Source organism: Hyperolius riggenbachi, chromosome 1 (genome assembly GCF_040937935.1).
Source record: "Hyperolius riggenbachi isolate aHypRig1 chromosome 1, aHypRig1.pri, whole genome shotgun sequence".
Lineage (NCBI taxonomy): Eukaryota > Metazoa > Chordata > Amphibia > Anura > Hyperoliidae > Hyperolius > Hyperolius riggenbachi.
In genome coordinates, this window is record NC_090646.1 from 255,144,429 (window position 1) to 255,171,703 (window position 27,275).

The 27,275-nt window shown below is 48.1% G+C and overlaps 1 protein-coding gene across 2 annotated transcripts in view; it reads right to left on the reverse strand.

Moving 5' to 3' along the window:
* LOC137504539 (UDP-glucuronosyltransferase 2A1-like) overlaps window positions 1-27,275 on the reverse strand; it is a 168,638-nt gene that overhangs the window by 33,795 nt on the left and 107,568 nt on the right. For both annotated transcript variants that reach the window (XM_068233111.1, XM_068233120.1), the window contains exon 2: window positions 7,529-7,677. In XM_068233111.1, the coding sequence (XP_068089212.1) occupies window positions 7,529-7,677 (149 nt within the window). The remainder of the gene's footprint in view (window positions 1-7,528; window positions 7,678-27,275) is intronic.

Consider the following 27,275-nt stretch of genomic DNA (forward strand, 5'->3'; position numbering starts at 1 on the left):
GGGCCCCCCTGCGAATATTTGGATGGCCCCCCCCCCCCCCATAGGTGCCAAATAATCGTAATGGGGCAGCGTTTCACTGTAAATTAATTGTAAAGTGGGCAGCATTTTACCAGACAATCGTAATGTGGGCAGAGTTCACCAGAAAATCGTAATGTGGGCCAGAAAATCATAATGTGGGCAGAGTTCACCAGAAAATCGTAATGTGGGCCAGAAAATCATAATGTGGGCAGAGTTCACCAGAAAATCGTAATGTGGGCAGAGTTCACCAGAAAATCGTAATGTGGGCAGCAGTTACCAGAAAATTGTAACGTTGGCAGCAGTCACCAGAAAATTGTAACATGGACACCAGTCACCAGAAAATTGTAATGTGGACAGCATTCACCAGACAATCGTAATGTGGGCACTGCGTTCACCAGAATATCGTAATGTGGGCCAGAAAATCGTAATGTGGACAGAGTTCACCAGAAAATCGTAACGTGGACAGCATTCACCAGACAATCGTAACGTGGGCAGTGTTCACCAGAAAATCGTAATGTGGGCCAGAAAATCGTAATGTGGGCAGCGTTCACCAGAAAATCGTAACGTGGACAGCATTCACCAGACAATCGTAACGTGGGCAGTGTTCACCAGAAAATCGTAATGTGGGCCAGAAAATCGTAATGTGGGCAGAGTTCACCAGAAAATCGCAATGTGGGCAGCAGTCACCAGAAAATCGCCATGTGGGCAGCAGTCACCAGAAAATCCTAATGTGGGCAGCAGTCACCAGAATATCGTAATGTGGGCAGCAGTCACCAGAAAATCCTAATGTGGGCAGCAGTCAGTCACCAGAATATCGTAATGTGGGCAGCAGACACCAGAAAATCCTAATGTAGGCAGCAGTCACCAGAAAATCCTAATGTGGGCAGCAGTCACCAGAAAATCGCAATGTGGGCAGCAGTCACCAGAAAATCGCAATGTGGGCAGTCAGTCACCAGAAGATCGTAATGTGGGCAGCAGTCACCAGAAAATCGCAATGTGGGCAGCAGTCACCAGAAAATCGCAATGTGGGCAGTCAGTCACCAGAATATCGTAATGTGGGCAGCAGACACCAGAAAATCGTAATGTGGGCAGCAGTCACCAGAAAATCGCAATGTGGGCAGCAGTCACCAGAAAATCCTAATGTGGGCAGCAGTCACCAGAATATCGTAATGTGGGCAGCAGTCACCAGAAAATCGCAATGTGGGCAGCAGTCACCAGAATATCGTAATGTGGGCAGTCAGTCACCAGAATATCGTAATGTGGGCAGTCAGTCACCAGAATATCGTAATGTGGGCAGCAGACACCTGAAAATCGCAATGTGGGCAGCAGACACCTGAAAATCATAATATGGGCAGCAGTCACCAGAATATCGTAATGTGGGCAGCAGTCACCAGAAAATCGCAATGTGGGCAGCAGTCACCAGAATATCGTAATGTGGGCAGTCAGTCACCAGAATATCGTAATGTGGGCAGCAGTCACCAGAAAATCCTAATGTGGGCAGCAGTCACCAGAAAATCGCAATGTGGGCAGCAGTCACCAGAAAATCGCAATGTGGGCAGCAGACACCAGAAAATCGCAATGTGGGCAGCAGACACCTGAAAATTGCAATGTGGGCAGCAGTCACCAGAAAATCGCAATGTGGGCAGCAGTCACCAGAAAATCGTAATGTGGGCAGCAGTCACCAGAAAATCGCAATGTGGGCAGCAGTCACCAGAAAATCCTAATGTGGGCAGCAGTCACCAGAATATCGTAATGTGGGCAGCAGTCACCAGAAAATCGCAATGTGGGCAGCAGTCACCAGAATATCGTAATGTGGGCAGTCAGTCACCAGAATATCGTAATGTGGGCAGTCAGTCACCAGAATATCGTAATGTGGGCAGCAGACACCTGAAAATCGCAATGTGGGCAGCAGACACCTGAAAATCATAATATGGGCAGCAGTCACCAGAATATCGTAATGTGGGCAGCAGTCACCAGAAAATCGCAATGTGGGCAGCAGTCACCAGAATATCGTAATGTGGGCAGTCAGTCACCAGAATATCGTAATGTGGGCAGCAGTCACCAGAAAATCCTAATGTGGGCAGCAGTCACCAGAAAATCGCAATGTGGGCAGCAGACACCAGAAAATCGCAATGTGGGCAGCAGACACCTGAAAATTGCAATGTGGGCAGCAGTCACCAGAAAATCGCAATGTGGGCAGCAGTCACCAGAAAATCGTAATGTGGGCAGCAGTCACCAGAATATCGTAATGTGGGCAGCAGTCACCAGAAAATCGCAATGTGGGCAGCAGTCACCAGAATATCGTAATGTGGGCAGTCAGTCACCAGAATATCGTAATGTGGGCAGCAGTCACCAGAAAATCCTAATGTGGGCAGCAGTCACCAGAAAATCGCAATGTGGGCAGCAGTCACCAGAAAATCGCAATGTGGGCAGCAGACACCAGAAAATCGCAATGTGGGCAGCAGACACCTGAAAATTGCAATGTGGGCAGCAGTCACCAGAAAATCGCAATGTGGGCAGCAGTCACCAGAAAATCGTAATGTGGGCAGCAGTCACCAGAAAATCGCAATGTGGGCAGCAGTCACCAGAAAATCCTAATGTGGGCAGCAGTCACCAGAATATCGTAATGTGGGCAGCAGTCACCAGAAAATCGCAATGTGGGCAGCAGTCACCAGAATATCGTAATGTGGGCAGTCAGTCACCAGAATATCGTAATGTGGGCAGTCAGTCACCAGAATATCGTAATGTGGGCAGCAGACACCTGAAAATCGCAATGTGGGCAGCAGACACCTGAAAATCATAATATGGGCACTGGGCAGCAGTCACCAGAATATCGTAATGTGGGCAGCAGTCACCAGAAAATCGCAATGTGGGCAGCAGTCACCAGAATATCGTAATGTGGGCAGTCAGTCACCAGAGTATCGTAATGTGGGCAGCAGTCACCAGAAAATCCTAATGTGGGCAGCAGTCACCAGAAAATCGCAATGTGGGCAGCAGACACCAGAAAATCGCAATGTGGGCAGCAGACACCTGAAAATTGCAATGTGGGCAGCAGTCACCAGAAAATCGCAATGTGGGCAGCAGTCACCAGAAAATCGTAATGTGGGCAGCAGTCACCAGAATATCGTAATGTGGGCAGCAGACACCTGAAAATCGCAATGTGGGCAGCAGACACCTGAAAATCATTATATGGGCAGCAGTCACCAGAAAATAGCAATGTGGGCAGCAGACACCAGAAAATCGTAATGTGGGCAGCAGTCAGTCACCAGAATATCGTAATGTGGGCAGCAGACACCAGAAAAAAAATGCCCCTGTAAAAAAACATTCCTTACCTGTCAGGAGTCTCTCCAGGCCTCTCAGCTCCCCGACGATCCTCCTGTGCACTGCAGCACATCTCCCGCGCTGACAGGCACTGAGCAGGGCTACGTCAAGATGGCTGCCGAAGCCCTGTACTGGAGACACAAATAGTCTCTAGTACAGGGCTTCGGCGGCCATCTTGCCGTAGCCCTGCTCTGCCTGCCGGAGACTATGCAGGCTGCTGGAGCGGGGCTGCGGGGAATGAACTGGCGCAGCATCTATCAGACGCTGCGGCCAGTTGAGCACCTTGCTGGGGGGTCCATAGCAGCGCTCCCCCCGCGCACAGTGAGCGGGCCCCAGAGCAGCCCCGGGCCCCCCTGCAGCTGAGGGGGTCGCATCCCCGGTAGGTACGCCGGTGGATGACAGTGTCTGCAGCAGCAGGGCATGATCAACTGTGTCAAAGGCTGAGGAAAGGTCAAGGAGTATTAGAATGGAGAACTGGCCTTTGGATTTAGCTACCAGTAGGTCATTAGCAGCTTTCGTGAGGACAGTTTCGGTGGAATGGTGTGTGCGGAATCCAGATTGAAAGGGGTCAAGTAATGAGTTGGTAGAGAGAAAGGCAGACAATTCTGAATAGATGTGACGTTCCAGCAGTTTAGAAGCAAAGGGCAGGAGCGAGACAGGACGGTAATTGGATAGAGAAGTTGGATCTACAGTGAGTTTTTTGATAAGTGGTGTGATGATAGCTTGTTTGAATAGGGAAGGAAAAGTGCCAGTGGAGATAGAAAGGTTGAATAGAGTTGTTAGAGCGGGATTAAAGAAGGAAGAAAGCTGGGGGATTAGATGAGAGGGAATGGGGTCCAGGGCACAGGTAGTGAGATGTGCTTTGGAGATTAGTGAGGAAAGATACTGTTCAGTGAGTGTGGTGAAAGATGTTAGAGTGGGAGAGTGGTCGTGTGGAGCGGGGGGAAGGCAGTTAGTAGTGAGTGAGGGTGCAGGCGGACAGAAGTAATTTATAGGTGAAGGTTGAGCTGGTAAAAATTGTTGTGTGTTGAAGCTATTACGTATTGCATCAATCTTGCTTGTAAAGTATGATGCAAAGTCGTCGGCTGACAGACATGTGGTAGGGGGAGGAGGTGGGGAACGAAGTAGGGAGTTAAAGGTGTTGAACAATTGTTTTGGGTTGTGGTACTGTGAGGAAATGAGCGAGGAGAAATAAGACTGCTTAGCAGAGGTGAGGGCATCCCTGAGCTCCTGCATAGTTTGTTTATAGTGATTGAAGTCCTCTACAGCAGTGCTCTTTCTCCAGCACCTTTCTGCCACCCTGGAGCGCCTTTTCAGCTGCTTGATTTGTTCAGTGAGCCAGGGTTGCCGGTTGGTTCGGTGGGGGCGGGTAGTGGTGAGTGGAGCAGCTGAATTCATGGCAGAGGAGACTACACTAAATAAGTAACTGGATGCTGCCTCAGGGTCAGTGTAGGAAGACAGAGTACATAGAGGTTGCAAGGCCTCAGTCAGGGAATTCAGATCCAGGTTGCGGTAATTTCTGCGCGTGACTGTATGGTGTAGTGTTGGAGGAGTTGATGGTAGAGAAGAATTGATTAAGAAGGTAAGAAGGTTGTGGTCTGAGAGGGGAAGCAGAGTGTTATGGAAGCTTGAAATAGAACAGAGGCAGGTAAAGACAAGGTCAAGAGTGTGGCCGTCTTTGTGGGTGGAAGTGGAGGACCATTGGGGGAGGTAAAACGAGGAGGTGAGAGAGAGCAGTTTGGTGGCAGTAGGGGCAATTAGTATCGATGGGTATATTAAAATCTCCAATGATGATAGAGGGTATATCAGTGGAGAGGAACTGGAGAAGCCATGTTGAAAAGTGATCAATGAAAGTAGAGGCTGGACCGGGCGGGCGGTAGATAACAGCAATCTGGATGTGGTATGGAGAGTAGAGACGGACAGCATGAACTTCAAAGGATGAGAGTGAGGGCAGTGGTGTGAGTGGTTTAAAGGAGCAGTGTTCAGAGAGGAGGATCCCCTCCATGTTTGTGGCCAGGTCTAGGGGCATGACTACATTTTAGACCACCATATGATAGAGCAGCTGGAGACACTGTGTCTGATGGAGTTAGCCATGTCTCAATGAGCCCCAGAAAGGTGAAAGTGTTGGAGATAAACATGTCTTGAATAAAGGCCAGTTTATTACAAATGGAGCAAGAGTTCCATAGAGCCACAGATATGGGGAGGGGAGAGCTGGGAAGAAGGGGGATGTCAATAAGGTTGTAGGTGTTCTGGGAGAGGAGGTGATGAGGTGTGTTATTGGTGGAATGAGTTGTAGTCTGAGCAGTGTGAGGTCTAGGAGTGGGCCCTGGGTTTGGTGATATGTGATATACAGTATTTGCATGCAAGGTACAATATCTGGTATGAATGTGTCTGCCATTATTGTTACTACCTTAGTATTTTTCAGTATGTTTATTTTTTTATTCGATGCTGGTTTCATCTGGACAAATTGCTGTGTTGTGCGCATAAGAAAGTCTTTGCATTCATCATCTTTCGTACTTTTCATCACCGTTCTGCCTCTAGACTTTAAAGTGTACATGAGATGTTTAATACTGCTGTATTTATACTTACCGGGGCTTTTTCCAGCCCCATAAGGCGTGTGGGCTTCCTCGTCATCCTCTCTGGCCACTCCGTTCTCCCGTTATGCCCCCAGATAGCTGCAGCCAGTCGTGCTCTTCTGTGCATGTGCGGAAGAATGAGACTGCCCAGATTACTGGCGGGGATAATGAGACAACAGAGCGTTCGGAGGAAAGCGAGGGAGCCCACACACCTCATTGGGCTGAAGGAAGCTCCAGGTACATATAAATACAGTATAAACATCTCAGGTTTCCTTTAATCTTACCAGGAAAGCGATATGATCTTCAGTGCCCACTCACTGTCTGCTGGACTAAAGTTCTGACTAAAAACAGAATAGAGCTACAATATGTACAGCACCCTACCACAGTGTGGAGCCCATTTTGGGTGGAGTTAGTTAACCTATTAGCATGATTTTGTGGGAACATGTAAACTTCATTCATAGTTTTTTTGTCTCTTTTGCGGCCATACGTCAGACCACTTGGTGGGTGTGCGGTGGTAACGGTGAGAGATATCGGGACGAGCATTGAAACCCCCTAGCGCTGTCCCCCTAATGTTTAATGTCCCCGCAGTGCCCAGTACATGCTATATATTATCTGTCTCCGGCCTCCGCTTGCTCCAGACTTCCTCTGCTATCCATACACGCTAGCCATGTGGTTGCCTAGTTACCACCACGCACCCGATCAAGCAAGTCAGCCCTACATCTTGCAGCATGTCTGATCGACTACTGCAACCAATTTTGGAAGGACAGGGTCGACGAGACGGTTGGATATGGCGTCACAAGGCCGATTCCTGATCAATTTCAGCGTGAAATTGATTGGGAATCAGCCTGCCATGTATGGGCAGCCGATAGATATCTCTCTAATCAGATTTGACTGGGGAGAGATTAGTCTCTTGGTCGAATCTGCCCATCATCACTATATGTATGGGTACCTTTATGCACCATATACAATAATATCTAATAAGCAGTAGCATATGGCTATTCAGGACAATGAACAGATGTGAATTACTGTAATGTGGGTGGTCAAATCTACAAGTGTCTAGTTGGAATCAGAAATAGGGAAACAGGTTTCTTCCTCGCGTATTAGCTGACAGAAGCAGAGCCGGGACAAGGTCCTACAGCACCCAAGGCTGAGACACTAAAGTGCGCCCCTCCATCCCTCCCACCGCAGCCATCACACACTGATTGCTATTAGACTAAGAGGTGCCTCCAACACCTGAACCTCTAGTTATCTGCCTTGCAGTCACTGCCATGTATCCCCTTATCTTATTTCTCTCTTCAAACACAATAGGGAAATTATATCTGAGTGAGTTGTGTGCCCCCTCCTACACTGTGCCCTGAGGCTGGAGCCTCTCTCGCCTCTGGATTTTGTGTTGATTTCAAATTTCCACACTTCGTTTTGAAACATTTTTCTTTTCGCTTACTTATCATTATGTTTTTATTTTTGCTTACTCATCATGTGTTTGAAAGGGGTAGTTAACTCTAGTGACACTAAAATTTGGCAGTATATTGTGGTATAGAAGAAGTAAGTATTAAATATCATTAACTTTTATAACTTTCTTATAAAGGTCCAGAAAACATTAAGGCAATACTTACCTCTGGTAAAGGTTTTGCTGGCTTACAGTGTAAGCCTCCAACAAATTCAAAATTTGGAAGTATTGGACGGGGGTACTCAAAATCCCAGTATGTTCGGATCAGCCAAATTTCTGCTTTTCCCATAACTTCACAAAGGGTTGTGGGGCGACCTGGAGAGGAAATAGAAGAAGTTGAAGCATGAATTAGATTATGGCCAATATTTGTATCGAAACCGTATAGCAAACCTGTGACATTTTAGAACGGAAAGGTCACCTATAATATAATAATAATTTCAGTATTTGTATAGTGCTTTTCTCCTGACGGACTCAAAGCGCTTGTGAGGCAGCTACTAGAGCATACTCAGTAGTCAGTAGCAATGTTAGGGAGTCTCACCCAAGGACTCCTTACTGAATAGGTGGAGGCTAATTGAACAGGAAGAGCCAAGATTTGAACTCTGGTCTCCTGTGTCAGAGGCAGAGCCCTTAACCTATCCAGCCACTGCTTACTTACCTCGGCAGAGGGGTGCCTCTGGATCTTCCAGTGACTTTCCCCATCTTCCTCCACCTCACCAGTCCAGTCCTCAAACTCGCAGTTGCGCTCCCAAACAACAAGAACTGGCATGGCGCTCTGCTCCATGCTTGTGCGTGTGAGCCACTTGCGCAGCATGGCTAAGCTCCCCCAATGAGCCCTTATCAACGGGCATAAGGTGGCCCTGAGAAGGAACGGTGGAAGCTTCTGCATTATCCAGAGGCTTCCCCTCTTCCTAGGTAAGTACCCATTTTGGGCACTTTCTTCACTACAGATATACTATAACAAGAGGATAACAGAGGTACAGTAAGTTTTCAAAATCTTGCATTTTCTTTATTTCTATATAACTATGACCTAAACTTTTTTTCTTTAACCTGCCTTTCACATGCTGTACTGTATTATGTCATTGCCCCATTGTCTTTACTGTAGATTGTCTACAATGCACTAAATTGTGATGACTTGTAAATATCAAATACAGGTGGAACTCGAAAAAATAGAATTTTGTGCAAACATCTATTTATTTCAGTAATTCAACTTAAAGAGGAACTGTAACGACAAAACGGCCCCTGGGGGGTACTCACCTCAGGTGGGGGAAGCCTCAGGATCCTAATGAGGCTTCCCACGCCGTCCTGCGTCCCTCGGGGGTCTCGCTGTAGCCCTCCGTACAGCGGTGACGCAATATTTACCTTCCTGGCTCCTGCGCAGGCGCTCTGATGGCTGTCGGCGCCGAAGTAGGCGGAAATACCCGATCGCCGTCGGGTCTGCTCTACTGCGCAGGCGCAAGTTTCCGGCGCCTGCGCAGTAGAGCGGACCCGACGGAGATCGGGTATTTCCGTCTATTTCCGTGCCGAAAGTCGCCACAGCGCCCCCGCTGGAGCCAGCAAAGGTAAATATTGAACTGACAGTCGGCACAGTCGCCGGCTGTTCGGAGGACTGCGGCGAGACCCCCGTGGGACAGAGGACGGCGTGGGAAGCCTCATTAGGATCCCGAGGCTTCCCCCACCCGAGGTGAGTACCCCCCAGGGGATGTTTTTCATGTTACAGAGTCTCTTTAACAGGTGAAACTATGAAATAGACTCATTAGATGCAAAGCAAGATATTTCCAGCCTTTATTTGCTATATTTTTTATGATTATGGCTTACAGCTAGTGTTGGGCGAACACCTAGATGTTCGGGTTCGAGAACGTTCGCCGAACATCGCCGCGATGTTCGGGTGTTCGCGCCGAACTCCGAACATAATGGAAGTCAATGGGGACCCGAACTTTCGTGCTTTGTAAAGCTTCCTTACATGCTACATACCCCAAATTAGCAGGGTATGTGCACCTTGGGAGTGGGTACAAGAGGAAAAAAAATATTTGAAAAAGAGCTTATAGTTTTTGAGAAAATTGATTGTAAAGTTTCAAAGGAAAAACCTGTCTTTTAAATGCGGAAAATGTCATGTTTCTTTGCACAGGTAACATGCTTTTTACCGCCATGCAGTCATAAATGTAATAAAGAGAAGAGGTTCCATAAACAGGGACCGGTAACGCTAACCCAGCAGCAGCAGCAGCACACGTGATGGAACAGGAGGAGGCGCAGGAGGAGAAGGCCACGCTTTGAGATACAACAACCCAGGCCTTGCATGAGGACAAGAAACGTGCGGATAGCATGCTTTTTACCGCCATGCAGTCATAAATGAAATAAAGAGAAGAGGTTCCATAAACAGGGACCGGTAACGCTAACCCAGCAGCAGCAGCAGCAGCACACGTGATGGAACAGGAGGAGGCGCAGGAGGAGAAGGCCACGCTTTGAGACACAACAACCCAGGCCTTGCATGAGGACAAGAAGCATGCGGATAGCATGCTTTTTACCGCCATGCAGTCATAAATGTAATAAAGAGAAGAGGTTCCATAAACAGGGACCGGTAACGCTAACCCAGCAGCAGCAGCAGCAGCACACGTGATGGAACAGGAGGAGGCGCAGGAGGAGAAGGCCACGCTTTGAGACACAACAACCCAGGCCTTGCATGAGGACAAGAAGCGTGCGGATAGCATGCTTTTTACCGCCATGCAGTCATAAATGTAATAAAGATGAGAGGTTCCATAAACAGGGACCGGTAACGCTAACCCAGCAGCAGCAGCACACGTGATGGAACAGGAGGAGGCGCAGAAGGAGAAGGCCACGCTTTGAGACACAACAACCCAGGCCTTGCATGAGGACAAGAAGCGTGCAGATAGCATGCTTTTTACCGCCATGCAGTCATAAATGTAATAAAGATGAGAGGTTCCATAAACAGGGACCGGTAACGCTAACCCAGCAGCAGCAGCAGCACACGTGATGGAACAGGAGGAGGCGTAGGAGGAGAAGGCCACGCTTTGAGACACAACAACCCAGGCCTTGAATGAGGACAAGAAGCGTGCGGATAGCATGCTTTTTACCGCCATGCAGTCATAAATGTAATAAAGAGAAGAGGTTCCATAAACAGGGACCGGTAACGCTAACCCAGCAGCAGCAGCAGCACACGTGATGGAACAGGAGGAGGCGCAGGAGGAGAAGGCCACGCTTTGAGACACAACAACCCAGGCCTTGCATGAGGACAAGAAGCGTGCGGATAGCATGCTTTTTACCGCCATGCAGTCATAAATGTAATAAAGATGAGAGGTTCCATAAACAGGGACCGGTAACGCTAACCCAGCAGCAGCAGCACACGTGATGGAACAGGAGGAGGCGCAGGAGGAGAAGGCCACGCTTTGAGACACAACAACCCAGGCCTTGCATGAGGACAAGAAGCGTGCAGATAGCATGCTTTTTACCGCCATGCAGTCATAAATGTAATAAAGATGAGAGGTTCCATAAACAGGGACCGGTAACGCTAACCCAGCAGCAGCAGCAGCACACGTGATGGAACAGGAGGAGGCGTAGGAGGAGAAGGCCACGCTTTGAGACACAACAACCCAGGCCTTGCATGAGGACAAGAAGCGTGCGGATAGCATGCTTTTTACCGCCATGCAGTCATAAATGTAATAAAGAGAAGAGGTTCCATAAACAGGGACCGGTAACGCTAACCCAGCAGCAGCAGCAGTACACGTGATGGAACAGGAGGAGGCGCAGGAGGAGAAGGCCACGCTTTGAGACACAACAACCCAGGCCTTGCATGAGGACAAGAAGCGTGCGGATAGCATGCTTTTTACCGCCATGCAGTCATAAATGTAATAAAGATGAGAGGTTCCATAAACAGGGACCGGTAACGCTAACCCAGCAGCAGCAGCAGCACACGTGATGGAACAGGAGGAGGCGCAGGAGGAGAAGGCCACGCTTTGAGACACAACAACCCAGGCCTTGCATGAGGACAAGAAGCGTGCGGATAGTATGCTTTTTACCGCCATGCAGTCATAAATGTAATAAAGATGAGAGGTTCCATAAACAGGGACCGTTAACGCTAACCCAGCAGCAGCAGCAGCACACGTGATGGAACAGGAGGAGGCGCAGGAGGAGAAGGCCACGCTTTGAGACACAACAACCCAGGCCTTGCATGAGGACAAGAAGCGTGCGGATAGCATGCTTTTTACCGCCATGCAGTCATAAATGTAATAAAGAGAAGAGGTTCCATAAACAGGGACCGGTAACGCTAACCCAGCAGCAGCAGCAGCACACGTGATGGAACAGGAGGAGGGGCAGGAGGAGAAGGCCACGCTTTGAGACACAACAACCCAGGCCTTGCATGAGGACAAGAAGCGTGCGGATAGCATGCTTTTTACCGCCATGCAGTCATAAATGAAATAAAGAGAAGAGGTTCCATAAACAGGGACCGGCAACGCTAACCCAGCAGCAGCAGCACACGTGATGGAACAGGAGCAGGCGCAGGAGGAGAAGGCCATGCTTTTTGAGACACAACAACCCAGGCCTTGCATGAGGACAAAAAGCGTGCGGATATAGCAGCAATGCTTTTTGCCGCCATGCAGTCATAAATGTAATACAGAGAGGTTCAATAAACAGGCACCGGAAACGCTAAACCATCCCAGATGTTCATTGGTCATGTTACTTGGTTGGGGTCCTGGAGTGTTGCGTAGTCGTTTCCAATCCAGGATTGATTCATTTTAATTTGAGTCAGACGGTCTGCATTTTCTGTGGAGAGGCGGATACGCCGATCTGTGACGATGCCTTCGGCAGCACTGAAACAGCGTTCCGACATAACGCTGGCTGCCGGGCAAGCCAGCACCTCTATTGCGTACATTGCCAGTTTGTGCCAGGTGTCTAGCTTCGATACCCAATAGTTGAAGGGTGCAGATGGATTGTTAGACACAGCTACGCCATCTGACATGTAGTCCTTGACCATCTTCTCCAGGCGATCGGTGTTGGAGGTGGATCTGCACGCTTGCTGTTCAGTGGGCTGCTGCTGCATGGGTGTCAGCAAATTTTCCCACTCCAAGGACACTGCCGATACCATTCCCTTTTGGGCACTAGCTGCGGCTTGTGTTGTTTGCTGCCCTCCTGGTCGTCCTGGGTTTGCGGAAGTCAGTCTGTCGGCGTACAACTGGCTAGAGGAGGGGGAGGATGTCAATCTCCTCTCTAAAGTCTCCACAAGGGCCTGCTGGTATTCTTCCATTTTGACCTGTCTGACTCTTTCTTCAAGCAGTTTTGGTACATTGTGTTTGTACCGTGGATCCAGAAGAGTATAAACCCAGTAATTGGTGTTGTCCAGAATGCGCACAATGCGTGGGTCGCGTTCAATGCAGTCTAGTATGAATTGAGCCATGTGTGCCAGAGTCCTACCAGAATCCTCATCATCCTCTTGTGAGCGTTGTGATAGTTGTTGTGATGCATCATAGTCGTCACCTTCTTCCTGGTCTGCTTCTGCTGACCATTCGCGCTGAATTGTGGAAGTCCAACATGCACCGCTCTTGCCCTCGTCAGTGGTGGCAGGAAATTCCTGCTCCAACTCCAGCTGTTCCTCCTCCTCTTCCTTCATCATAGCTGCTGGGGCCAGCGTTTCCTGAGGCGGATGGCCTGATGTTAGTACCATCACGCTGATCGTTTTCTCCTTCAGATTCCCCCAGTTGCATCATGACAGCTGTTTCCTTGATTTTCAACATTGACCTCTTCAGTAAACACAGCAGTGGTATGGTAATGCTGACTGAAGAGTTGTCACTGCTCACAAGCAACGTGGATTGCTCAAAATTTTGGAGGACTTGGCAGAGGTCCAACATGTTGGCCCAATCGGATCCACAGAAGCTTGGCAGCTGGCCGGATGCGCCTCGGTACTGCGCCGTCATGTACTGGACCACTGCACTCTTCTGCTCGCAAAAGCGGGCTAGCATGTGCAGCGTAGAATTCCAGCGCGTAGGGACATCACACAGCAAGCGATGGTGGGGGAGATTGAAGCGCTCCTGCATCTTGGCGAGTACCCCCGAAGCAGTACTTGAATTTCTACAATGTTTGGCCACTCGTCGCACCTTCAACAGAAGATCGGCCACGCCTGGGTATGTCTTCAGGAACCGCTGAACTACTAGGTTCATCACGTGCGCCAGGCAAGGGATGTGTGTCAGCTTAGCCAACCTTAAAGCGCGAATGAGATTACTCCCATTATCACACACAACCATGCCCGGTTTCAGGTCCAGCGGTGCCAGCCACAAATCCGTCTGTTCCTTTATTCCCCTCCAAATTTCCTCCCCTGTGTGCTGCTTATCCCCAAGGCAGATCAGCTTCAGCAACGCTTGCTGACGCATGCCAACAGCTGTGCTGCACTGCTTCCACGATCCTACTGCTGCTGGTGCTGGGTTCGCGTTTCCGGATGAGGTACAGCTTTGAGATGCGTTGGAGGAGAAGGAGTCAGAGAGGTAGCTGCTGCTGTTGTTATCCAGTGGGAGGGACGGCGGTGCAGCTGTTTGCGGCGTGGGCAACACCCGCGCCGTAGCAGGTGAGGAATCGCTGCCAGGCTCCACAAGGTTCACCCAGTGCGCGGTAAGGGAGATGTATCGACCCTGGCCGAACGCACTCGTCCAGGTGTCAGTGGTGAGGTGAACCTTGCAGGCAACGGCATTCTTCAAGCTTCGGGTTATTTTGCTGACCACGTGCTCATGCAACTCAGGCACTGCAGAGCGCACAAAGTGGTAGCGGCTGGGAACCACGTAACGTGGGATGGCCACTGACATAATGCCCTTGAAGCTGTTTGTCTCCACCACTCGATATGGCAGCATTTCGCAGGCCAGAAGCTTGGCTATGCTGGCTGTTACTGCCACGGCCCGGGGGTCATTTGCTGGCAATTTCCTCTTGCGCTCAAACATCTCCGAGACAGACAACTGAACCGTAGGGCTGCACACTGAAGGGCTGTTGGTTGTTGTGTTTGATGAAGACTGGGAGACCTCAAGAGCACTACTCCGGAAAGTGACAGTGTCAGCGTCGTCTGATGTTTGTGAATGTTGTGAACCACGCAATGGCTGGGCTACTGCTGCTGCTGAGGCGGGTCTGGTGGTGAGTCTGGTGAACCCAAGGGAGGCAGTGTTGCTGGTACCCTGTCCTGTCGAGTTTGCCCATAGAGTGGGATGTTTGGATAGCATGTGGCGGCTCATGCTGGTGGTGGAGAGGTTGTTAATACTTTTCCCCCTGCTCAGGCGGGTCTTGCACACCTTGCAAATCGCCATGGTAACATCCTCAGTGCAGTCTTCAAAGAAAGCCCAGACTTTGGAGCACCTGCCTTGCTGGCGATTTCTGTTTGCGCCTCTTTTGCCTCTCACTTGAACTTCCACGCTTGTGGTGCCTGAAATTTTGCGCCGCCTACCTTGTGGCACAAGGCGAACTCGTGCAGCAGTGGGTTCTTCAACAGACTCATCTGTGCTGCTGCTACAACGGCGATGTTCTCGTTCACAAACAAAATCTGGGTCTCTGTCCACATTGTCCATACCCTCCTCTTCCATCTCCTCAAACTCGTCATATGTCATTGTGGGGGGCCGCCGCCGTGGAGTAGAGCTCCCCAGAACAACCTCTGCGCAGCTCACTCCAACGTCGTCTTCCAGAGCTTCTCGGCCGACCTCCTGCAATTGCAACCCCTCCTGCCCAACTTGCTCTGGGATTTGGGTTTCAAAGTCCTCGGACTCGCCTTGTTGTATTTCAGTGCCCGGTGCATTTCCCACAGTTAATGGTTGTGAATCCGGGCACAACATTTCTGGCTGTTCCTCCATGGACCTTTCAAAGGTGGAAGTTTGTTGGCCTGGGAATAGCTCCTGCGAATACCCCATTGTGTCCTGAGGTAATTCATCGGACTGGTTATCTGGCAGTTGTGTGCGTGGTGTCGCTGCCGGTTGTGTCAGCTTTGTGCCCACTGGCTCCTTGTAACTGGCTGAGGACTCGGACCTCGTGCGTGATGTGCTGGTGCTGCTTAACCCACTGCTGGACGCTTGAGAGGTCATCCAAGTAATTATCTGGTCCTGTTATTTTGGATCTGTGAGGGTTGTTGTCCTGGACAACATGGGCGGTATTGAGTGGGTTTTCTTGGGTGCTCCCCTGTGGCCTGTACGTGAACCGTCAGGGGAAACACCTCTTCCCTTGCCCCTCCCTCTTTCACCGGATTTCTTCCTCATTTCACTTATCCTTAAAGTACACGCTGACTGGCAGCAGTACAGTGGCAGTACAGAAATGCTATACAGTGGTGGGTGAGCGGTGTACCACTATTGCCAGCAGCGACACAGAGCACAATGCTATACAGTGGCGGGTGAGCGGTGTACTACTGTTCCCAGCAGACACAGAGTGGCAGTAAACACAATGCTATATAGTGTGGCTGAGCCGTGTACACACAGTGGCAGTAAACAATGCTATATAGTCTGGCTGAGCGGTGTACACAGAGTGGCAGTACACACAATGCTATATAGTCTGGCTGAGCGGTGTACACAGAGTGGCAGTAAACAATGCTATATAGTCGGGCTGAGCGGTGTACACAGAGTGGCAGTACACACAATGCTATATAGTCTGGCTGAGCGGTGTACACAGAGTGGCAGTAAACAATGCTATATAGTCTGGCTGAGCGGTGTACACACAGTGGCAGTACACACAATGCTATATAGTCTGGCTGAGCGGTGTACACAGAGTGGCAGTACACACAATGCTATATAGTCTGGCTGAGCGGTGTACACACAGTGGCAGTACACACAATGCTATATAGTCTGGCTGAGCGGTGTACACAGAGTGGCAGTACACACAATGCTATATAGTCTGGCTGAGCGGTGTACACAGAGTGGCAGTAAACAATGCTATATAGTCTGGCTGAGCGGTGTACACAGAGTGGCAGTAAACAATGCTATATAGTCTGGCTGAGCGGTGTACACAGAGTGGCAGTACACACAATGCTATATAGTCTGGCTGAGCGGTGTACACAGAGTGGCAGTAAACAATGCTATATAGTCTGGCTGAGCGGTGTACACAGAGTGGCAGTAAACAATGCTATATAGTCTGGCTGAGCGGTGTACACAGAGTGGCAGTAAACAATGCTATATAGTCTGGCTGAGCGGTGTACACAGAGTGGCAGTAAACAATGCTATATAGTCTGGCTGAGCGGTGTACACAGAGTGGCAGTACACACAATGCTATATAGTCTGGCTGAGCCGTGTACACACAGTGGCAGTAAACAATGCTATATAGTCTGGCTGAGCCGTGTACACACAGTGGCAGTACACACAATGCTATATAGTCTGGCTGAGCGGTGTACACACAGTGGCAGTACACACAATGCTATATAGTCTGGCTGAGCGGTGTACACAGAGTGGCAGTACACACAATGCTATATAGTCTGGCTGAGCGGTGTACACAGAGTGGCAGTAAACAATGCTATATAGTCTGGCTGAGCGGTGTACACAGAGTGGCAGTACACACAATTCTATATAGTCTGGCTGAGCGGTGTACACACAGTGGCAGTACACACAATGCTATATAGTCTGGCTGAGCGGTGTACACAGAGTGGCAGTACACACAATGCTATATAGTCTGGCTGAGCGGTGTACACAGAGTGGCAGTAAACAATGCTATATAGTCTGGCTGAGCGGTGTACACAGAGTGGCAGTAAACAATGCTATATAGTCTGGCTGAGCGGTGTACACAGAGTGGCAGTACACACAATGCTATATAGTCTGGCTGAGCGGTGTACACAGAGTGGCAGTAAACAATGCTATATAGTCTGGCTGAGCGGTGTACACAGAGTGGCAGTAAACAATGCTATATAGTCTGGCTGAGCGGTGTACACAGAGTGGCAGTACACACAATGCTATATAGTCTGGCTGAGCGGTGTACACAGAGTGGCAGTAAACAATGCTATATAGTCTGGCTGAGCGGTGTACACAGAGTGGCAGTACACACAATGCTATATTGTCTGGCTGAGCCGTGTATACACACAGTGGCAGTAAACAATGCTATATAGTCTGGCTGAGCAGTGTACACACAGTGGCAGTACACACAATGCTATATAGTCTGGCTGAGCGGTGTACACACAGTGGCAGTACACACAATGCTATATAGTCTGGCTGAGCGGTGTACACACAGTGGCAGTACACACAATGCTATATAGTCTGGCTGAGTGGTGTACACAGAGTGGCAGTACACACAATGCTATATAGTCTGGCTGAGCGGTGTACACAGAGTGGCAGTAAACAATGCTATATAGTCTGGCTGAGCGGTGTACACAGAGTGGCAGTACACACAATGCTATATAGTCTGGCTGAGCCGTGTACACACAGTGGCAGTAAACAATGCTATATAGTCTGGCTGAGCGGTGTACACACAGTGGCAGTACACACAATGCTATATAGTCTGGCTGAGCGGTGTACACAGAGTGGCAGTACACACAATGCTATATAGTCTGGCTGAGCGGTGTACACAGAGTGGCAGTACACACAATGCTATATAGTCTGGCTGAGCCGTGTACACAGAGTGGCAGTAAACAATGCTATATCGTCTGGCTGAGCGGTGTACACAGAGTGGCAGTACACACAATGCTATATAGTCTGGCTGAGCCGTGTACACACAGTGGCAGTAAACAATGCTATATATAGCGTGGCTGAGCGAGGTATACAGTGGCAGTACACACAATGCTATATAGTGTGGCTGAGCGAGCGGTGTACTACTGTTCCCAGCAGCGACACACAATGACTGGGGGGACCCTGGCTAGCGTGGCTGGAGCGCGAACTACTCTGCCTGCCTACCCAAAGCTAAACCCACAGACAAATGGCGGAGATATGACGTGGTTCGGGTATTTATTTACCCGAACCACGTGACCGTTCGGCCAATCAGAGCGCATTCGGGCCGAACCACGTGACCCGTTTGGCCAATCAGAGCGCGTTCGGGGGCCGAACCACGTGACCCGTTCGGCCAATCACAGCGCTAGCCGAACGTTCGGGGAACGTTCGGCCATGCGCTCTTAGTTCGGCCATGTGGCCGAACGGTTTGGCCGAGCACCATCAGGTGTTCGGCCGAACTCGAACATCACCCGAACAGGGTGATGTTCTGCAGAACCCGAACAGTGGCGAACACTGTTCGCCCAACACTACTTACAGCTTATAGAAAACCTCAAAATCTCAGACCATTACAATATTGTGCAAATGTTCAATATTCTAGGCTCAAAGTGTCAGACTCTAATTAGCTAATTACAGTGACCCAAAACACCTGCAAAGGATTCCCATTTCATGCATTAGTTTCACCTTTTAAGTAGAATTACTGAAATAAATGGACTTTTGCACAATATTCTAATTTTTTGAGTTTCACCAGTATATTTTACAACAGGAGTTTCCAGTGTGATCGTCATTTGAGTCAGTTATTCATCAACTAACCTGCTCTAGTTTGTGAGCAAGTTACACAAAAGCAAGAGAACTTGATGACCTGTATCCTCTTTCATTCAGAATACAGCAGTAACATTGCCTCAACAGCAATCAGTTCTTTGCTCAGCATATAGTGTTTCTCACGTGTACTTTAACCTTTATGATAAAAAGTAAATATATGTCCTTGGTTATGTATTTATCCTTATATAACTAGTTAGATCAGAGTTTTGACCATAACAAGGCAATGCTTGACTGATCACCATAACTTAGGGGAAATTTGTTGAAATGTGGCCTGTTATACACAGGCGAGTGAAAGGTTTACTTATTGCCGTGCAAATCTCTGTATACAGGGCCCTTCCTCAACTGCAGTATTAGCTCTCTATTGGTCCTGTGCGCATAATAATTCCTTCTATAGATACTATAGATACTTTGAATAGTGGTAATCATTAAAGAACTGTTCCCCATCCCCTTCTTGCACATCTGATACTGTAGATGCCATTGGCAGGTTTTGGTGCGCCGTATCAATTGCTATGTATAGAGTGCTTGGGGGACCCCATTGTGAAACTTGCATTGGGGCTCGCAGCTCCTTAGCTACGCCACTGTATATATATATATATATATATATATATATATTGATGATTTATACTGGAGGCCTATAAGTTAAAAAGCAGAGGGTGATGTTTATACATAAACTACACCACCGAGGGAGCATGCAACTTATGCTTGCTTTTATGTGCCAAGCAAGGGATTCTTTCTGTGTACTTTATCTTGCATCTGCCACTCTAATCTGTTTTCTCCCTGCACCACATGTGCCATGACTGCAGAACACCAGTTACTTTTTGTTCAGCAGTATTAACAAGAACTCCACCATCCGCAATCCCTCCAACTCATAGGTAAGGAGTGTGATACTACTGCAACAAAGTATTGAAAATCTTGTACAAATATTTGGTAAGATTGTACAATCAGGACTGTATTATTAACCACATAACGACCGCCCCCAGCCGATGGGCGGCGGCAAAGTCTGGGCCCAAACGACCGCAATACGCCCATCGGCGGGGGCGGCTGCGGGAGTGGCTATGCGGCGATCGCGTCATTCGTGACGCGATCAGCCGCCGGGGACTGGCTCCGCCCCCCGTTCGCCGTAACCCGCCGGCCGTTCGGAAGCGCCGGCGGGTTACTGGCATCCGGATCGCCGCTGCAACAGTGTATAATAGGCTTTGTAATGTATACAAAGCCTATTATACTGGCTGCCTCCTGCCCTGGTGGTCCCAGTGTCCGAGGGACCACCAGGGCAGGCTGCAGCCACCCTAGTCTGCACCAAACACACTGATTTCCCCCCCCCCTGCCCCCTGATCGCCCACAGCACCCCTCAGACCCCCCCCTGCCCACCCCCCAGACCACTGTTTGCACCCAGTCACCCTCCTAATCACCCATCAATCACTCCCTGTCACTATCTGTCAACGCTATTTTTTTTTTAAGTCCCTAATCTGCCCCCTACTCCCTCCTGATCACCCCCCCACCCCTCAGATTCTCCCCAGACCCCCCCCAGACCCCCCCCCCCCCCCGTGTACTGTATGCATCTATCCCCCCTGATCACCTGTCAATCACCTGTCAATCACCTGTCAATCACCTGTCAATCACCCGTCAATCACCCCCTGTCACTGCCACCCATCAATCAGCCCCTGATCTGCCCCTTGCGGGCAATCTGATCACCCCCCCACACCAATAGATCGCCCGCAGATCCGACATCAGATCACCTCCCAAATCCATTGTTTACATCTATTCTCTCCTCTAAACACCCACTAATTACCCATCAATCACCCCCTATCACCACCTGTCACTGTTACCCATCAGATTAGACCCTAATCTGCCCCTTGCGGGCACCCAATCACCTGCCCACACGCTCAGATTGCCCTCAGACCCCCCCCTTATCAATTCGCCCGTGCAATATTTACATCTGTTCTCCCCTGTAATAACCCACTGATTACCTGTCAATCACCCATCAATCACCCCCTGTCACTGCCACCCATCAATCACCCCCTGTCACTGCCACCCATCAATCAGCCCCTAACCTGCCCCTTGCGGGCAATCTGATCACCCACCCACACCAATAGATCGCCCGCAGATCCGACATCAGATCACCTCCCAAATCCATTGTTTACATCTATTCTCTCCTCTAAACACCCACTAATTACCCATCAATCACCCCCTATCACCACCTGTCACTGTTACCCATCAGATTAGACCCTAATCTGCCCCTTGCGGGCACCCAATCACCTGCCCACACGCTCAGATTGCCCTCAGACCCCCCCCTTATCAATTCGCCCGTGCAATATTTACATCTGTTCTCCCCTGTAATAACCCACTGATTACCTGTCAATCACCCATCAATCACCCCCTGTCACTGCCACCCATCAATCACCCCCTGTCACTGCCACCCATCAATCAGCCCCTAACCTGCCCCTTGCGGGCAATCTGATCACCCACCCACACCAATAGATCGCCCGCAGATCCGACATCAGATCACCTCCCAAATCCATTGTTTACATCTATTCTCTCCTCTAAACACCCACTAATTACCCATCAATCACCCCCTATCACCACCTGTCACTGTTACCCATCAGATTAGACCCTAATCTGCCCCTTGCGGGCACCCAATCACCCGCCCACACCTCAGAACGCCCTCAGACCCCAGCCCTGATCACCTCGCCAGTGCATTGCTTGCATCTATTTCCCCCCTCTAATCACACCTTGAGACACCCATCAATCACCTCCTGTCACCCCCTAGCACACCTACCCATCAGATCAGGCCCTAATTTGCCCCGTGTGGGCTCCTGATCACTCGGCCAAACCCTCAGATCCCCCTCAGACCCCCTTCCGATCACCTCCCCAGTGCATTGATTGCATCTATTTTCCCCTCTAACCGCCCCCTGAGACACCCATCAATCACCTCCTGTCACCCCCCTAGCACTCCTATCCATCAGATCAGGCCCAATACATCCTGTCATCTAAGAGGCCACCCTGCTTATGACCGATTCCACAAAATTTGCCCCCTCATAGACCACCTGTCATCAAAATTTGCAGATGCTTATACCCCTGAACAGTCATTTTGAGAAATTTGGTTTCCAGACTACTCACAGTTTTGGGCCCGTAAAATGCCAGGGCAGTATAGGAACCCCACAAGTGACCCCATTTTAGAAAGAAGACACCCCAAGGTATTCTGTTAGGTGTATGATGAGTTCATAGAATATTTTATTTTTTGTCAAAAGTTAGCGGAAATTGGATTGTTATTGTTTTTTTCACAAAGTGTCATTTTTCACTAACTTGTGAGAAAAAATAAAATCTTCTATGAACTCACCATACCCCTAACGGAATACCTTGGGGTGTCTTCTTTCTAAAATGGGGTCACTTGTGGGGTTCCTATACTGCCCTGGCATTTTAGGGGCCCTAAACCGTGAGGAGTAGTCTAGAAAACAAATGCCTCAAAATGACCTGTGAATAGGACGTTGGGCCCCTTAGCGCACCTAGGCTGCAAAAAAGTGTCACACATGTGGTATCGCCATACTCAGGAGAAGTAGTATAATGTGTTTTGTGGTGTATTTTTACACATACCCATGCTGGGTGGGAGAAATCTCTCTGTAAATGGACAATTGTGTGTAAAAAAAATCAAAAATGTGTCATTTACAGAGATATTTCTCCCACCCAGCATGGTTATATGTAAAAATACACCACAAAACACATTATACTACTTCTTCTGAGTACGGCGATACCACATGTGTGACACTTTTTTGCAGCCTAACTGTGCTAAGGGGCCCAAAGTCCAATGAGTACCTTTAGGATTTCACAGGTCATTTTGAGACATTTGGGTTCAAGACTACTCCTCACGGTTTAGGGCCCCTAAAATGCCAGGGCAGTATAGGAACCCCACAAGTGACCCCATTTTAGAAAGAAGACACCCCAAGGTATTCTTTTAGGTGTATGATGAGTTCATAGAAGATTTTATTTTTTGTCACAAGTTAGCGGAAATTGATATGTATTGTTTTTTTTTTCACAAAGTGTCATTTTCCGCTAACTTGTGACAAAAAAAAAATCTTCTATGAACTCACCATACTCCTAACAGAATACCTTGGGGTGTCTTCTTTCTAAAATGGGGTCACTTGTGGGGTTCCTATACTGCCCTGGCATTTTAGGGGCCCTAAACCGTGAGGAGTAGTCTAGAATCCAAATGCCTCAAAATGACCTGTGAATAGGACGTTAGGCCCCTTAGCGCACCTAGGTTGCAAAAAAGTGTCACACATGTGGTATCGCCGTACTCAGAAGAAGTAGTATAATGTGTTTTGGGGTGTATTTTTATACATACCCATGCTGGGTGGGAGAAATCTCTCTGTAAATGGACAATTGTGTGTAAAAAAAATCAAATAATTGTCATTTACAGAGATATTTCTCCCACCCAGCATGGGTATGTGTAAAAATACACCCCAAAACACATTATACTACTTCTCCTGAGTACGGCGGTACCACATGTGTGGCACTTTTTTGCACCCTAAGTGCGCTAAGGGGCCCAAAGTCCAATGAGTACCTTTAGGATTTCACAGGTCATTTTGCCACATTTGGTTTCAAGACTACTCCTCACGGTTTAGGGCCCCTAAAATGCCAGGGCAGTATAGGAACCCCACAAATGACTCCATTTTAGAAAGAAGACACCCCAAGGTATTCCGTTAGGAGAATGGCGAGTTCATAGAAGATTTTATTTTTTGTCACAAGTTAGCGGAAAATGACACTTTGTGAAAAAAAACAATTACAATCAATTTCCGCTAACTTGTGACAAAAAAAAAAAATCTTCTATGAACTCACCATACATCTAACGGAATACCTTGGGGTGTCTTCTTTCTAAAATGGGGTAATTTGTGGGGTTCCTATACTGTCCTGGCATTTTAGGGGCCCTAAACCGTGAGGAGTAGTCTTGAAACGAAATTTCTCAAAATGACCTGTGAAATCCTAAAGGTACTCATTGGACTTTGGGCCCCTTAGCGCAGTTAGGGTGCAAAAAAGTGCCACACATGTGGTATCGCCGTACTCAGGAGAAGTAGTATAATGTGTTTTGGGGTGTATTTTTCCACATACCCATGCTGAGTGGGAGAAATATCTCTATAAATAGACAATTGTGTGTAAAAAAAATAAAAAAATTGTCATTTACGGAGATATTTCTCCCACCCAGCATGTGTATGTGTAAAAATACACCCCAAAACACATTATACTACTTTTCCTGAGTACGGCAATACCACATGTGTGGCACTTTTTTGCGGCCTAACTGCGCTAAGGGGCCCAAAGTCCAATGAGCATCTTTAGGCTTTACAGGGGTGCTTACAATTAGGCACCCCCCAAATGCCAGGACAGTAAACACACCCCACAAATGACCCCATTCTGGAAAGTAGACACTTCAAGGTATTCAGAGAGGAGCATAGTGAGTCCGTGGCAGATTTCATTTTTTTTTGTCGCAAGTTAGAAGAAATGGAAACTTTTTTTTTTTTTTTTTTTTGTCACAAACTGTCATTTTCCGCTAACTTGTGACAAAAAATAAAATCTTCTATGAACTCACCATGCCTCTCACTGAATACTTTGGGATGTCTTCTTTCCAAAATGGGGTCATTTGGGGGGTATTTGTACTATCCTGGAATTTTAGCCCCTCATGAAACATGACAGGTGCGCAGAAAAGTCAGAGATGCTTGAAAATGGGAAAATTCACTTTTGGCACCATAGTTTGTAAACGCTATAACTTTTACCCAATCCAATAAATATACACTGAATGTTTTTTTTTTTATCAAAGACATGTAGCAGAATAACTTTCGCGCTCAAATGTATAGGAAATTTTACTTTATTTGAAAAATGTCAGCACAGAAAGTTAAAAAAGTCATTTTTTTGACAAAATTCATGTCTTTTTTGATGAATATAATAAAAAGTAAAACTCGCAGCAGCAATCAAATAGCATCAAAAGAAAGCTGTATTAGTGACAAGAAAAGGAGGTAAAATTCATTTAGGTGGTAGGTTTTATGACCGAGCAATAAACCGTGAAAGCTGCAGTGGTCTGAATGGAGAAAAAGGCTCTGGTCCTTAAGGGGCGAAAAGACTGTGGTCCCGAAGTGGTTAATGGACACCTTACGTTTCAGTGATGACACTCTGGCTTTTGGTCTGGTCTCCATTGGCTTCTTTAGTAGGGCAAAGCCTTCAACTTTCACTTATGAGAAAGGATGTGGTGTTGCACCAATCTCTGTACAGGATTCAAAGTGGTATGTGGCTGTTACAGCCACTAATCTCCCTCTTCAAGCCTTTTGATTGGTGGGGGGCATGGCTAGGTGGTATCACATGGTGAGGGCTCAGAATTGTTGGATCAAAGTGAAGGTTTCTGGGATGTGGTGCAGATGGGTTGTGGAAGGGGGCAGTGTCGGCACAGTGCAGATAGAGCCAAAATGTCCTGGAAAACACATACTTTTTGACTAGAGGTTGGTATAACATGACCCCCAAAGCTGTGAAGCCCCAAAGGTGACTATGGAGATGGTTTTGGGAGAATGGGGGCAAGGGGGTTACATGAAAAAAAATCCCAGAATGGACCTTTTAGCTTTTGTATGTTGCAGTATATTTCTGAATGTGTCTCCTATATCCTGATGTTGTGGGCATTGTCCCATAAAGAGTAAAGGTAGCCATACACTGGTCGATGTGCCATTAGATTGACCAGCTGACAGATCCCTATCTGATCGAATCTGATCAGAGAGGGATCGTATGGCTGCCAACAGATTGTGAATCGATTTCAGCCTGAAACCGATTCACCATCTGCTGAGCTGCTCCTGCCGCCTGTCCCCCCCCCCGTATACATTACCTGATGCTGGCTCCGGGTCCTCTTCTCCGCATTGCACGGCTCTGTTCCGGATCCATTACGGCGCTTCCTGTGTTACTCCGTGACCAGTAAGTTCAAATAGAGCGCCCTCTATTAGAACTTCCTGGTCACTGCAGTGACACAGGAAGCGCCGGGATGGATGGAGCCGGAACAGAGCCGTGCAGCACGGAGAAGACGCCCGGGAGCCAGCCTCAGGTAATGTATACCTGATCGGATCGGCCGCCGCTAGCGACGCGCACTTTACCGGCAGGCGATCGAGGGTAATTTCCCGCACGGCGCGATCGACGGACCGATCCGATTCCGGGAGGGAATCGGATCGGCGGCTGCGTTTACCGCGAACGATTGGCAGCAGATTCGATCCTAGGATCGAATCTGCTGTCGACACGGCCGGGAATCGAGCCAGTGTATGGCTACCTTAAAGAGCTGGTACCTTACTTTGGGTTGATAAGAGCTTTGCTTGATTACCCAGAACACATAGAAGGTCATTAGGGCTATCTGTTCATACATTATCCCTGTACATACCCCTGTATTTAAAGCATACCTGAACTGACATGTGAAATAAAAGAAACATTGGTACACATATAGTACTACCTACTTGTCTGAGATCCTTTTCTATGTTTTGTTAGGACCTGAATTAACCATGTTTTAGTCACACTGATATAGCTTCTGTGCACAATTTACAGTCAAAATTTAAGTTGTCTTAATGAAAATGATAAGAGACAACAGTACATTTCTATTTGCTATTGTGCAGCTACACATACAATTAATTATCTATTTACTTTATTGTCAGTGCAGGTTCACATTAAAATTAATTGCTGTGATGTAATGCAAAGTCCCAACCTGCATAGCTTTAGTGTACACCGCATGAAGCATGAAAATGACATAGATGCCAATGCTATATATGACATGTCGTGAAACCAATGAGTGTGGATGGACACAGTTGATCGTATATTTGGATCCACTGTGACTGCCCATATTGTGGCTTCGGTGAAGTGTGAACCCAGCCTAATATAGTGTTCAAATTAAATAGAGGATAGAAATTATCAAATAGATGCTATTCATTTTAACTGTTACTTGAGGCATTAAAGGGTAAAAGGTCATCTTTTTCTGTTGTATATCTGAGTATTAGAACTCCTGGGGCTATAGTAAGCTATGTACATATAATCTGACACTCTGCTGTGGTGGATAATAAAGGCCACCTTGTGTTGCTTATTAAATATCCCGTATGCTGAATCTTTTGTGATCCCAATGCCCAAGTGACCAACAAGCGCATTGTTCTCCCTTCTAATCCTGTTCGTGGTAAACAGCTCTGTCACACACAAATTGTTGTCCCTCCACCACCTCTATAGCAACAGACATGTTGCTAGCCTACTAGCTAACCTGTACAGCATCTTCTATACACTATCACCCGAGGGATCGCAAGGTCCTCTGCCTGTTTACTAAATTATGATCTGATTCCCAGACTCTCAAGACTGTGACCATAGGCTTCATCAACAGGGGGCGTTTCTACTGCCCCTGAATGGGAGGCTTAAGTAAGAAAGTTTTGCATCTAATTGACCAGCCCTCTTGCAGAG